General features: G+C 49.0%; 1 protein-coding gene across 5 annotated transcripts in view; it reads left to right on the forward strand.

Annotated features, from left to right (window-relative positions):
- Positions 1 to 14,009, forward strand: part of ehbp1 (EH domain binding protein 1) — a 112,456-nt gene that overhangs the window by 22,379 nt on the left and 76,068 nt on the right. For 4 of the 5 annotated variants that reach the window (XM_076050783.1, XM_076050779.1, XM_076050785.1 and 1 more), the window contains exons 6-11: positions 4,170 to 4,351; positions 4,969 to 5,108; positions 6,377 to 6,535; positions 7,453 to 7,599; positions 7,682 to 7,985; positions 10,571 to 10,832. In XM_076050783.1, the coding sequence (XP_075906898.1) occupies positions 4,170 to 4,351; positions 4,969 to 5,108; positions 6,377 to 6,535; positions 7,453 to 7,599; positions 7,682 to 7,985; positions 10,571 to 10,832 (1,194 nt within the window). The remainder of the gene's footprint in view (positions 1 to 4,169; positions 4,352 to 4,968; positions 5,109 to 6,376; positions 6,536 to 7,452; positions 7,600 to 7,681; positions 7,986 to 10,570; positions 10,833 to 14,009) is intronic. The other variant, XM_076050784.1, reaches the window with a different exon arrangement.

The following is a 14,009-nucleotide window of genomic DNA, read 5'->3' on the forward strand; positions in this document are numbered from 1 at the left end:
CCTCCTGCCCTGACCCCTGCCCCCCCACCAGGGGAGCATCTGTGGATCGATCCAGCAGCAGCTGGCACCGGCAGAGAGGAGAGGAGAGGAGAGGGGCGTGCCGGGCCGGCAATTAGGCACTTTGGAAGGAGTGAACGCCGACCATTCCTGCTGCAGTTTTACTGTTACGCACATTCAATTTGCACCTTTAAGTTTGTTTGTTTGTTTGCACGTCCGATTTGCGTTTAACAGCGCGGACCTGCGAGTCAAAAAAAAAAAAAAATTCACCGTTGGCATTTTATGACGCGCTGCAGTTTTGCTGGAATACAACTAGGGGGCAGCATACAGCCATCGCCGCTTTTTTTCCCCTCACGCCGCATTCAATCGCTTCCTTTCTTGCCCTCTGTGCACGCACGCACGCAGCGGTTAGTCATTCTCCGGGTTACAAAGTGGAGGCATATTGATATCCGCTTTTGTCGTAAATTAAACTTGCGCATTGTCCTTCCCTTTCATTTTTGCACATTGCCACCTTATCCCAGTCTCCCTAATCCCTAATTCACCCTCTTACCTTGTCTCTCATTCTCCCTCAGAGACACGCGCATTGATTGACAAGCCGCATCGTGGTGGTGTAGGGGGGGGGGTCGCTGATTTCCATTGTTTGTTGTACTCGCGTCTGTCGAAGCTGTTATTTCGCTTGTGCGCCGGAATATTTGCATAACCTCAAGTACCCCCCCCCCCCCACACACACACACACACACACACACACACACACACACACCTCATCCTCTTCATTCGCTAAATCCCCTCTTCTTAAATGTTTGAAGCATTTGGCAAATTCATTCATAAGGCATCTACATGCGCTATTAGCTTAGTATAATGGCGAGGTTGTAATCTGCATTGAGATAAGAGGAGGAAGAGAGAAAGTGAGTTTTTTTCTTCTCCTCCTTCCTCTTCCTGCATCCTCCTCCTCCTCCACCTCTTGACGGAGCTGCTCTTTGAACAAGTTGCGGATGTTGGCGGCGGGGCTGATGATTTTGTCGGTGTGTTGGTTTTTTCGTTTTTTTTAAAGAGACAAAGCTCAAATGTCAGCGCCAAATGTCAAGTGGCCTCGCTCGTCAGTCAGTCACCCAGTTTCTTCTTCTGTTGCTCTTTTATTTAATCATTGGCGTCGGCCAAGGAGATAAGAGAGCGACGGGGGAGAGCGAGATGGAGCAAGATGGGAGCGATTTGAGGCCTCCATGAGATGTGTGTGTGCACTGTGGGTTGGGTGGGTTATTTGCTGGAAACGGAGAGATGGAAAGACAGGTCTGAAAATGTTTCAAAGTGGGAGAGTTGAGAAAACAATTCCAATCATTTTTATCTGACCAGACTGAGTTTCTTTCTGTGTGTGTTTTGGGTTAAGAAAAAAAAAAACAGATTTCTGTATTGATCTCGTTTTGTTCCTGAGTGCCAGCATTCGTTTTTGATGCCGATTAAGGAAGGGAAAAAAGAAGAGATACCTTGAATTAAATCAAAATTTCATCCGTAAACATGTAAAAATGATCAGTGTCGGTCAGGTGTGTCCGCTCAGACAGTGTGTGTGTGTGTGTGTGTGTGTGTGTGTGTGTGTGTGAGTGTGTGTGTGTGTGTGTGTGTGTGTGTGTGTGTGTGTGTGTGTGTTTACGTGCACAACATTGACAAATTAAACCAGAATTAGTCAATTAAGGGAAGAAAAAAAGAAGAGATACCTTAAATTAAATAAAAATTTCATCTGCTAGTATATAAAAATTGTCAACCCAAAATATAAAATTATTACTGTTATTTTTTTTTTTGATTGGACAGAATGCTTTTTGTGCTTTCAATAGGTAGTTAGGGTCTTTTTTTTTTTTTTTTTTTTTTACATACCTCATTATTACCTTATGTGTTTTCTGACTGACCCAGTTTAAAGCTCACATAGCATCCCTGCATATTACCTGATGCTGATATTGACTCTGTGTGTGTGTGTGTGTGTGTGTGTGTGTGTGTGTGTGTGTGTGTGTGTGTGTGTGTGTGTGTGTGAATACCCTCAGTCCTCAGCGATAAGACTGAGATTGAGTTTTCCCCACGGAGCCAAAGCCTGTGAGATGTTGCCTGCTTGTGCGTGTGTGCGTGCACACACCGTTTTTCGGGGGTGTAAAGACATCAGGAAACAGGCAGTTGTAGTAAAGAGCGTCTATCGCTTTATCTCCTGCACACGCCGCGGCCTACGTGTATATGTATATGTGCTCTGGAAGCCGGGCCTTGTGTAGAAAGAGAGCCGGCTGCTCCGCTTTGTTGGGCATTGTGCGCACGAGAGGATGTGCATCCCGAGGGCTCGATCCACCGCCGAGACAAGCCCGCGCCATGTGTCTGCGCTATGAGAAAGCGGCGTGGTGTGTTTGCTGTGCCGCTCTCACTTCATCCCTGCAACCAAATAAAGCCCCGACGACGAGAAAGAGAGAGAAAGTGAAATGGGATTTCGAGCCAGCCTACCCCCCCCCCCCCCCCCACTGCCCAACAAGAGCGGCGCGTGCACCAGTGGAGGGACACCGTCCAATCCAGACACGGCACGCAATTATTACATCAGTCCCTCTGTCATGCAAATGAGTCATGAAATCGGTCAACATTTCGTACATTTTTTTTTTTCCGCTCCCAGGATCTGTGTGGCAAACAGAGGCGACTGCACAACAGAAAATGGTAAATAGTAAATGGACTGCGCTTATACAGCGCCTTCAAGCACCTTCACGGTATCCCAAAGCGCTTCACAATGGCCTCTCATTCACCCATTCACTCACGCACTCATACACCAATGGGTGGCTGCTGCCATGCAAGGCGCTGCCAGCTCCATTTGGGAGCCGTTTAGGGTTCAGTGTCTTGCCCAAGGACACTTCAAACATTTGAACCGCCAACCCTTCGATCATCAATTCGCGACCCTCTCTACCAAGGTGCCATTTTCACTTGAAGTGAAGTGGTCACGTGACCCCGTACATCACGTTCGCTGACATGTAAATGTGAAAAAAGTGTTTCCATGACACTTTTGCGATATACCTCTACAGGGATACGTCTGAAAACCAACCTCATGAGAGCGTCAAAACCTTTTAGAGATATTCCAGAGGGTTTTTTTTTTCTTCAAAGTTTAGGTGTTTTCATGACCAGATTTTTATTGCAATATTTAGGTTTTGCGCAATTCTAGGGGGGGAATGGAAACGCAGTTAGTATCATCTCAGCGAGGAGGTGAATCAGGCGGCTGTTGGCTGACAGCGTGCTGCTCCCGCCGCCAGCCACTGACTGGGCAGGAAGAGAAAACAAACCCATCCCAAGCGTGTGTTGGAGGGAGGCTGCAGACAAAAGGCTGCGAGTGTCCCCGACTGGTCCCTGTTCGGTACGGAGCCGTCAGCCACGCGCCTGCTGCCCCTCTGCTCTCATCTGTCACACACTGGCCTCTGGTGGAGGCGCCTGCCTGTGTGTGTGTGTGTGTGTGTGTGTGTGTGTGTGTGTGTGTGTGTGTTTGTGTGTGCTCGCGTTCTGCCATCGCCGCGCTTATCACACGGTTTGTGGCATATTCCCAAACTCCAATTTTATCCGCTGCTCCCTGGCCGAGAGCAGATCTCTGGAATAAAGTCGAGGAAAACTGAGCCTGTGATCAGGGAATACCAGGAGTGAGTGATTCTACGGCAGAACCCTCTGTGTGTGTGCGTGTGTGCGTGTGTGCGCTTGTGTGTGTGTGTGTGTGTGTGTGTGTGTGTGTGTGTGTGTGTGTGTGTGTGTGTGTGTGTGTGTGTGTGTGTGTGTGTGGAGGAGGATTGACACACAGATTTGTGTCTTATCTGAAGAAACCAAATGACTGGTGCAATGTACAATATCTGTATTGTTGCTCTGATTCTGTCATTAGGGATGGCGAGGAGAAATCGACAGTGACGCTCAGCCAAAGGATTGATTCTCCATTCAGTGGAGCGGCAGTCCCAAAAAAAAAAAAATGCTCTACAGCTCACCATCGAAAACAGCATTTTTAGCCCCGTGTTTACAGCCTACCGAAAAGACAGAAAAATGCTTTGTGGTTTTGGATTCTTCTTCTTCTTCAAAAATGGAAAAGTGATTTTATTGAATATATTTTTTCTGTTTGCTCGCCTTGCTTCTTGTGACAACGCCCTCAACCCTCCGCTCGTCTTCCTTTCCCCCTGCCGCTGACGCAGGAGTCTCCCTCGGGCCGGCGGAAGGCCTTGGCCACCAGCAGCATCAACATGAAGCAGTACGCCAGCCCCATGCCTACGCAGACGGACGTCAAGCTCAAGTTCAAGCCGCTGTCCAAGAAGGTGGTGTCGGCCACGCTGCAGTTCTCCCTCTCCTGCATCTTCCTGCGCGAGGGGAAGGCCACGTAAGTCCAACCCCCCCTGACATTTGTTATTCCTTCTCATTAGACGAGCAGCGGCCAGCGCCGTTGGTTTCAAAGGCAGACGCACAACAACGCACACTGGAGCTGCCGCGGCAGCAACAAGGCCTTTGTTGTCGGCACGGGTGTGGGGTCGATGCCTCGTGACCCTTGTTAACCCCTCGGGGAACGATGTCAACCCGCACAAACAAACTCAATCACGGCAGTTCAAATGAGTCTCCCGGGCTGGGAAACACCAAACACAAAGAACAGAGCGGCCGGCCTCCACTGATTCTAATGGAGTGGTGGTATCTAGTGGCTGAGAGTGGGTGCGGGTGGAGGAGGGGGTGTCCACCAGCCAGACCACATGAAATAGGAGGAATACTTAAGAAATGAGATGCATGTGTTAATAGAGTGGTGGTGGGGTTGGAAAGCAGTGGCTACACAAGAAACAGTTGCAGGAGCTTTTATTTCTCCTTGTGTGATCGAGCTCCCTCTCCAATTTGTCCCCATCAAGCGGTTGCTGCACCGTGTCGCTCCGGCCTTGTCGCCACGCGATTGCGTTGTTGTGTTACGTTTGTGTGGGAAAAAAACAAACCGCGTCTCTCTCTTTCCCGCCCAAGCGACGAGGACATGCAAAGTCTGGCCAGCCTGATGAGCATGAAGCAGGCCGACATCGGCAACCTGGACGACTTTGAGGAGGAGAACGAGGAGGACGAGGAGAACAAGGTCAACCAGGAGGAGAAGGCTGCCAAAATCACGGGTGAGACACGCCGACGGGAAACAACGTTTCCAGTGCCAGAATGTTGTGTTTCCAAACGTCAAGTCTCAGATTGTTTGCGTTCCCGATGACCCGGCGCGCATAACCTTCACCTCTGCCATATGCACACACACACACACACATAGTTATATATATACACATATGTTCATATAATCTCATAAAACCATGCACACATACATAAATGCACCTACCTATATACCTAGGCATCTACCTATATATTCATATACCATCTATACATATACTGTACATGTACATACACACATCCATATACACGTGTAAATACACATACACATATGCATACACATACAATCACATTCACATATTCTCATTTCTCTCTCATCACTACGTCATAATTAATGCATGATGAAGATGATGATGATGATGATGATGATGATTAATCTGTGGACGTGTTTCCCTGATTCTGTGTATTAAAAAAAAAAAAGGGAAAAACACAAATCTGTGATTCTTCAGCAACACTTTTTGCCCCTCCTTCGCTGCTCCCTGCCCCTCCTCCTCCTCCTCTTCCTCCTACTCCTCCCCCTCCTCACATGTTGGTGGGCCGAGACCAGCCCGCCGCCCCGACACGCGTGTCGTGTAGCGGAAGCATCCGGAGGTCTAATGTATGGACCCCCGTCGCTTCCTGCTTTGCTTAATCCAACTTTTTCAAAGTGCAATCTCTGCGTGTTAAGCTTCATGCTTTCTCTCCCTCCTCCTCCTCTTCTTCCTCCTCCCTCTCCTCCCCCCTTCCCCGCTCCCTTTGTCCCATTTATATGTATATGCATCGGGCGCCTACAGCCATGCTTGTGCAGCGTGTCTGCTGCGAATCACAGCCTCGGCCGCGCTGCCAGAACTTCCCACTTATCAGCCGTGCAAATACTTGGCCAGCCTGCCGTGCGCAAGCCTGCAAGACGCACGCGCGCATCCCTCCGTTACTTTGCGGATGCTATTCAAAAATAGCGTGAAAGAAGAATTTGTGTTTTGCACATTTTGAAAAATTATGCCTTTTTTTTTAAATGTGTATTGAGATGTTTTGATTTCTGTGAATAAGCGTGTTTGTATTTTGTTCACTTGTGCGTGTCTGTGTGAATGCAAAGTGTGTGTGTGTGTGTGTGTGTGTGTGTGTGTGTGTGTGTGTGTGTGTGTGTGTGTGTGTGTGTGTGTGTGTGTGTGTGTGTGTGTGTTGTCAACGGGTGGCCTTGCTCACTGCTCTTTCTCCCCCCTCCCTCCCCGTATGGCTCTGTTGTTTACAGAGATAGTAAACCAGTTGAATGCCCTCAGCTGCTTACACACGGATGATGATGATGATGATGATGATGATGATGGTGATGAAGGTGGTGGTGGCGGTGGTGTTGCTGGCGTCCTTAAGCGAGCGCGCAAAGCAGCCGCTAAGCCTGCCGCTTCCTCCCAAGGTCTTTTTTCACCTCTACCACCCTCCCCCCCCCCATGTTCCTGACTCCTATCAGCTCGTGAACATTGTCTCCTCTCCGCAACCATTCATGGTCACAATTTTCTTTTCCATACATTTATTTTTCTTAATCCGTCCTTCCCTGGCTACCTCCCCCCACCCCCCGCCTTCTTTTTTTTTTTTCCTCGCCCGCCGTCCTTGTTAACGTTCGCATTGTGAACATGCTTTTGGTCCAATTTATCTCAGCCCCTCGTGGTGATGTGCTGTACATGGTGTCGTAAATAATGTGTTGGTGTTACGCCCTTTTTGGTTGCCATTCCTTGTTTTTGTTTTGTTTTTTAATTGTTGTTGTTTTTACCCTGTGGCTTTTCCCCTTCACTTAAACAGTTGCAGTTGGTAGTGAACCAAGCCGTCAAAATAATATCAAAATTATATATTTTTCTTATTAATATTTCTTATTTGATATTAATTGGTATTCCAGATACTTTGCACTTTTGTGCAGTTTTTGCGACGTTTCCTGATATCTTACCTTTTACGCGCTCAGGAGTCTTCAAGCAAGCAGCAGCAACAGCTGCAGCAGCAGCAGCAGCAGTAAAAGCTGCAGTAGCAGCAGCAGCAACGTGTAATTGAACTCGAGTGAGGATGATGATGGTAGAGCGGCTGGTTCTTGATCTTTCTAGCCCGTATTCCACTGCAGACAAAAGCATTTTCCCAGAATGCTCTGCTCTCCGTGAGGTGTAGTGGAGCAGCAGCAGCAGCAGCTCAGAGCTCCACCCAGCCTCTTTGACGACCTTTTGGTTCACTCCCATAGTGCATACGTCAGCATTTCTGTGTGGTGGATGTCCCCGGGAAACAATTTTTTGGTGTTTTATTCTCTCGCATAACTCTTTGTGTTTTCTTTACGGACCCTGCGGGCTGCAGAGCTGATCAACAAGTTGAATTTTCTGGAGGACGAGGACCAGGAAGCAGCTCCAGCCGCCTGCACCAATCCGTTCGAGGAGCTCGACAACCACGACCACGACGTCCACGCCAACAACCTCAATCCGTTTGGTGATCCCGATGAGGAGGGTACGTCAGTGAGTCACTAGTTCATGTTAGTGAGTGTCATTTCTGTGGCTACAAGCAGAATTGTCCCCTCTCCCCCCATCAGAGCCCCCTGCCCAGCCGGTGCCAAGGCAGCTCAACGACTCCTCCCACCATCACCACTCCTCCAACCCCTTCAGCGAGCCCAACGACGAGCCCCAGGGCCAGCCGGCCCCCGGCAACCCCTTCGACGAGGCTGACCAGGACCAGTACCAGGAGCAGGACCTGGACCAGGACCTGGACCAGGACCTGGACCCCCATCCAGACCCTGAGCCCCCCAAGGCCCGGCCGAGAAAGGGGGTGCGGCCAGTGGACATGAGCAAGTACCTGTACGCCGACAAGGCTCACAACGAGGAAGAGGAACTGGACGAGTATGACATTTTATATCATTAACAGTTTAACGTGGAATAGAATAGAATAGAATGCCTTTATTTATCCCACATCAGGGAAAATTACAGCATCAAATCCAGAACAAAAAATATATTTATAAATAAATAAGATAAAATATTTATAGAGTAAGAAAGGAAAAAAACTAATGTTTACATCTATATGGACAGTTGAAGTAGATGGAATGGAGGACGATTCAGTGCTGACCTTTGAAACCATGACGCTCGGGGACCTTTTTTTAAAAAAAAAAAAAACAAACAAAAAAAAAACCTGTTCATAACTGTTCTTTCTGCATCTACATTCTATTTACCCCCATTTAAATCTGGGAATCCCGGAAGCCCCCCCCTCCCACCCCACCCTCCTTCTAGCACATTTACATAATTTTTTTTTTATTTGTTTGTTCGGGGAGAAAAGTCGTTGTTGTGTTGTTTGCTGAAGGGATTTTGCGGCCTCGTACAGCCGCTAAGCTAAACAGCTAACAGAGATGGTTCCCATGTCCAAGCGGCACAGAGCAGCGGCAGCAGTAACGGCAGCAGTAGCTGCGTTTCCATCACCGCTAGAATTGCGCAAAACCTAAATATCGCAATAAAAACTGGTAATGGAAAAACCTCTTGGCCGCCCGACTTGGCAGTGCATGGTGTGCTAGAGGCCCCGCCCCCATCAGGGCAGAGTGACGGGCGGCTCTTTCAACAGGAACAGGGGCCCTGTTGTTTCTCTCCGCATTCTTGAACCTTGTCCCGCTCCTCCGTCATTACTTCCCCCGCTGCCGTTTCCTCCCCCTCCTCCTCCTCCACCTCACCTCGCCCCTCGCCATCCTCTTGAACTTCCTGCCGGGCGCAGAGTTCGCCTGCGCCCTCTTACGTCCCGCCATTTTTTTAATTTTTTTTGTGGCCATTGGTGAGCACCAAACCCAAAGTAATTTATGACAAATAACAAAACACACACACACACACACACACACACACACATAAGACAATTTAGCTCATCCTGCACATCCTCAGTGGCTGTTGACCTTTCCATATTCAAATAATAACCCATCTCTTTTTTTCCAGTGGGTAGTGCATGTGCAGAAATCCCATTGGACACTTTGGCCAATGTTAACCATGCAGTAGTTCACACGTCAATCATGTCTGGAAGATGCAATGGCCGCCACCACTTTGAGAACCTCTTGTCATTGTAGAGGCCAAAGGTCACTTGTATTAATCTCCTGATGTCAGAATAAATTTGGTATTGAAATATTCAGGCACGTTTTTTCTTTCCTGATGTGTGTCCACATTATTTTGGCTGACTGCATGTATCAATATAGTCCCACTGAAAGAGTCCTCTTTGGCGAGCCTCTATTAGCACTCGACACCACTGAGTTGTGAGTCAGCGGGTCACTCCGGTCATGAAGGAAAATTTTGCGGGTTCAGGCTGTTGAGTGACGCTGTCACTCTGGACGACGGCGTGTTGCACTCGTCTCTCCCCCCACCGTCTTGACACAGCCCTTGCTGAATGCACTGTCTCCTCTTTTCTCTCGCTCTCTCTATCCGGCAGCGGCTCTTGGCAGAATGGGAGGGTTCAAGAGGGCAGCGCCGTGTTTTGACTCCGCTCCTTTCACACGTCTTTTAGGCCCCGCCGCTCGGCTGAAGCCCTTCTATAGACTTTTCTTCTCGCTGCTCTCTCCGTATCAGCAGAGCAGCGAGACGGTCACCGAGCAGCGCCCCCCCCCCTCCCCCCCACACCCTCTCCACCTTTCAGACAGACACCCAGCCAATCAGCGCCTTTCGCCCACTCGCTTTTTTTTTTCCTCCTTAAAGCTCCTCGCCGTCGTCCAATTCATTTGTTTGTTTAGTTTTGCTTGTTGAACGTTGAGTGAGTGGCGGGAGGCGGCGCCCCCTTGCTTTCAGTGCCACAAGCATGCCTGCATATTGATAGCACTGTGGAATGTGTGTCCGGGGTCTCGACCGTGTGTGTCTGTCAGTGGTCCGCCCTGCTCGGCCAGGATATGAGGTCACGTCCACCTGACCTCGGTGCACCTGCGTCTTCTGTTACCACTCGTGTGTGCTGCCCTTTGTTTTGGACAGCCAAACTTCTCTTTTGCTTCTCAAATATCGGCAGATTTAGCGAAAATGAAATCAAATAATGTCTAATAATTGCCTCCTTTATGTTTTGTTTTTGTTTGTTTTTTTAAATGTAGGTCTTTGTAGAAATGTTTTTTTGAGTCTTTGTTTTGCTACTTGTCAACAGGTGGCCCAGTATACAGAGTCGGCCAACAAGAAAAGAAAAACTTGCATAAATATTTCAGTAGCAGATTTATTCTACAATGATGAGAGGTGCTCAAAGTGGTGGTTGAATACATATTCCATATATGTTCATTTATAGTTAGTTGAGTGACAATCTACAGTGTAAATAGTCATGAAAATGAAAGAAAGACCATTAAATCAGAAGTATGTGTCCAAACGTTTGACTGGCAGTGTATCTATATGTATAGAAATACAAATGAAATATTTATGCAAGTTTTTCTTGACCTGATATGCATGTACATTATTTTGACCTGACAGCATCTCTCTCATCCCTTCTCCTGCAGGTCCAACCCGTTCTACGAGCCAAAGACCTCGAGCCCCCCGAGGCCCTCGGCTGGCGGAGGAGCCGACGCAGATGTGGTCGGCGTCCAGAAGAGGAGGGCTCCGGCGCCCCCTAGCTCCAGCTCTGGCTCTGGCCCCGCCGGTCCTTCAGCGGCGAGCAGGCCCGGCCCGGTCTCCTCTGTGGGGGGAGGGCCCCAGCCCGCTGGGCCTGGTCCAGTCGCAGCTGTGATGGGGAGAGAGCTGGCCTCCTCCTCCTCCCCCAAGGTAACCATCACATTTGTTGTTGTGGGACCGGTGACAGTTCGCTGGGCGCTGGTCACTGATGGAAACTGCATTACAGCTTCTCTCCTCATATTCACACCCATAGGAAACTTAAAGAACTTAAAAAAAAAAAAATATATATATATATATATATATATATATATATATATATATATATATATATATATATATATATATATATATATATATATATATATATATATATATATATATATATATATATATATAGTAATACATTGCCACTTCTTACATGTGGATTAGGATGATTCCCCCCTTTAATACTAAGTCTATCAATCAATCCCATCATATGATGATATGGCAGAGTTTGTAGATTTACTATATCGGGAAATGCACTTAAACACAACTTGTGTTGCTATCCACATCATTCAGAAAAAGTTCACCTTTCCCAGAGGCTCTGACCCATTCTGTGGAGTTGGTCCCATTTAATAGTGGCTGACTTAAAAGCAATTTATGCATGTGTTGTGTGTGTTGGTGTGCGTGCGTGCACGCGTACGTACGTGCACAAGCTCTTGGGGTCATGCTTGTGCGGCACGTCCAGTGGTCCTTACATTAGCCTTTTTTCCGCCTGCGCAGTCCCATCTCCGGGCCCCATTCTTTATGCTCGCGAAATTCCCGAGCTGCTCATTTGAATATAGGTATTTGTTTATCGGGGTGTTTTCATATGTTTATTTATTTATTTAAATTAGCTAAATGGCGCCTGGCTCTAATTAAATGGCTGATGGTCACACACACTCGTGGCAGGAGTCAGACCACTGGTGGGGAATGATTGGCTGCGGGATGGGTCGGGGGTTAAGGGAGTGTGTGTGTGTGTGTGTGTGCGCGCGCGCGCGCGTGCGTGCGTGCGCATACCCATTTGTGTGTGCATGCGCGCTCGGCACGCTGGGTGGGGGTGGGACTCAATGAGCCTGTGTGGGGCTTAAACACAGGGGGCTTAACTACAGCAGAGTGATCACAAGGGGGTGTTGACCCCCTCTGCACACAGACGCGCAAACACTCCATACAGTCACTTTAACACACACACACACACACACACACACACACATACACACAGGTCCCACCCCACCTCCCCTCCAGCCCACCCCGCGCAGCTGGCTTGCTGACTGTTTTAGTGTAGCTGGGCGCTGATGTTGGCCGTCCATGTAATTATGGCACAGTGCCTTTATCACCCAGCTGCAGTTGCCTGTGACCGTGAGGGTGAGGGGACCTAAACCACTTTAATTACCCAAAGCCACTGGGCTGTGGTGGGTCCACACTGCTCTGCCCAGAGATGCCCCTGCTGCTGCTGCTGCTGCTGCTGCTGCCGCCTCTGGAGCCTGCAACGAAGGGGAGGGGGAGGAGAGGATGCAAAAAGTCTAAATTGTGGGTGAGGATTGAAAATGGGGGCGGGGGGACGGCGGTGAAGGAGGAAAAGGGCGTGATGGTGGAGGAGAGGAAACAGTGGGAGGAAGAGGTGGAGGAGGAGGAGGAGGAGGAGGAGGAGGAGGAAGGGCGAGATAGTCCAGGGAATAGTGGAGAGATAGTGAACCAGGACAGGCCTACAGGCTGTGTTGACATATACAGCCGCTGTGAATAGGTTTGGCTTTCTTTTTCACACCGAGCAATACGACACACACACACTCACGCGTGCACACACACAAACGCACGCACGCCTCCGCGGCCATGTGTAGGCCGGGAGATGACCTTTGAATGTATGAAGTCAGAGAGGATTAAGAGGAGACATTCCCACTATGAGAGGCCAAGACGGAACCGACACATCATCACGCTGTGAACGTGCGCCGGCTGCAGATGTGCTCCCTCCTCTCGCTGGTGTCGCCCCTCCCCTTCCTACCTCGGCCCCTGGGCTCAGCTGTTTGGGTGGGGGTGCGGTGGGGCGCCGTAACCATCCCCCCCAACCCCACCAGCGCTAACCTCCGCCTCTCTCGCAAAACAACAAGTTTCCATTTCTATTTATTTGGGCGGCGCCCCCGACTCATGTTGGGCAATTGGCGTGAGATAAACTCGGGGCGCGAGACATCTCCGGTAGGTCTAATCTGGGAGGGTGAATAGAAATTGATATTTTGAAAAGGCGCCGCGCTCAGTTCTGCATTTACAACCTCCCCCTGGAGCGTTTGAAACGTCTGCCGTGTGTTTTGTTAATGCGGGATCCCGTCTTTGCAAACCTAAAGAGATTAGCGCGCCTCGCATCGCATTTGCATTTTACACATTTCTCTCCGGTGCAAAGGTGTCGGGAATGCGTCGCTTCTGCAGGCTGCAACTGCTCCAACGAGGAATTTGTGCCATATTAGAAAAATATGCAAAAAAAAAAAAAAAATGCATAAAAGAGGACAATCGCATAGAACATTGTATATTTCTGACTTTGTAGCGTCAGACTTTTGCTTTACATTTGATTTTATCCTCCTTGTCATCGCGTTAAACCCGCCCACTTCAGGGCCGGCTTGTGAAAAATCGGCACATCTGCAGGACATATGCTCGGCGCCCACTTCACTCTTTAAACAGGTATTACGCCGCACGCGCGCGGATTTGCATTAAGCTCCGACATGTGTTTTCCGCGAGGCTTTTCACGGTCAGAGCGTGGAGAGCCGCGCTAACGTGCGTCTGTTAAAACACGCCGTTTGCCGTTCGTGAAACCGCGGCTTAGCCCCTTCACATTAGCATGCGGGATCGGCACACGACGGAGGAGAGACGCGTGTGGATGCGGAACAGGCGGGATCAGAGGATGATGTCGAGAGTAATGAGGAGCAAGAAAAAAAATCACAGAATAAAGAGGATATACCGAGATGGCAGCGTGTTTGTAGTGTTGTAGCACTAGAGATTGGTCTTGGTCTCCATAGCTATAATGCAGCACATAGAGCTTTAATCTTTCCATCAGAAAACATTTTTCACCGGCCCTGACCTGCTTGCCTAATTTCGTCAATATTGAATAAGGTTAAAGGGCTCGGGTCTTTCGTCCTTGCGCAAGACGTGGCTCGTGATCTCGATGCTGTCCAGTCTTGATGACGTCTTGGTCTCGGTTGGTGCCGTCTTGACTACAACACTACGTGTGCCACTGGTGTGAGTGGTGCTGCCGTTTGGATTTGCTTGTCTCTCAATTAATAATCAGCTGGAAAGACATGAAGTCAGAACTTTACATGACGTTGA

The sequence above is a fragment of the Nelusetta ayraudi genome, unplaced genomic scaffold, assembly GCF_046127955.1.
Source record: "Nelusetta ayraudi isolate G7.1 ecotype Tasmania unplaced genomic scaffold, CSIRO-AGI_Nayr_v1 ptg000130l, whole genome shotgun sequence".
Classification (NCBI taxonomy): Eukaryota; Metazoa; Chordata; class Actinopteri; order Tetraodontiformes; family Monacanthidae; genus Nelusetta; species Nelusetta ayraudi.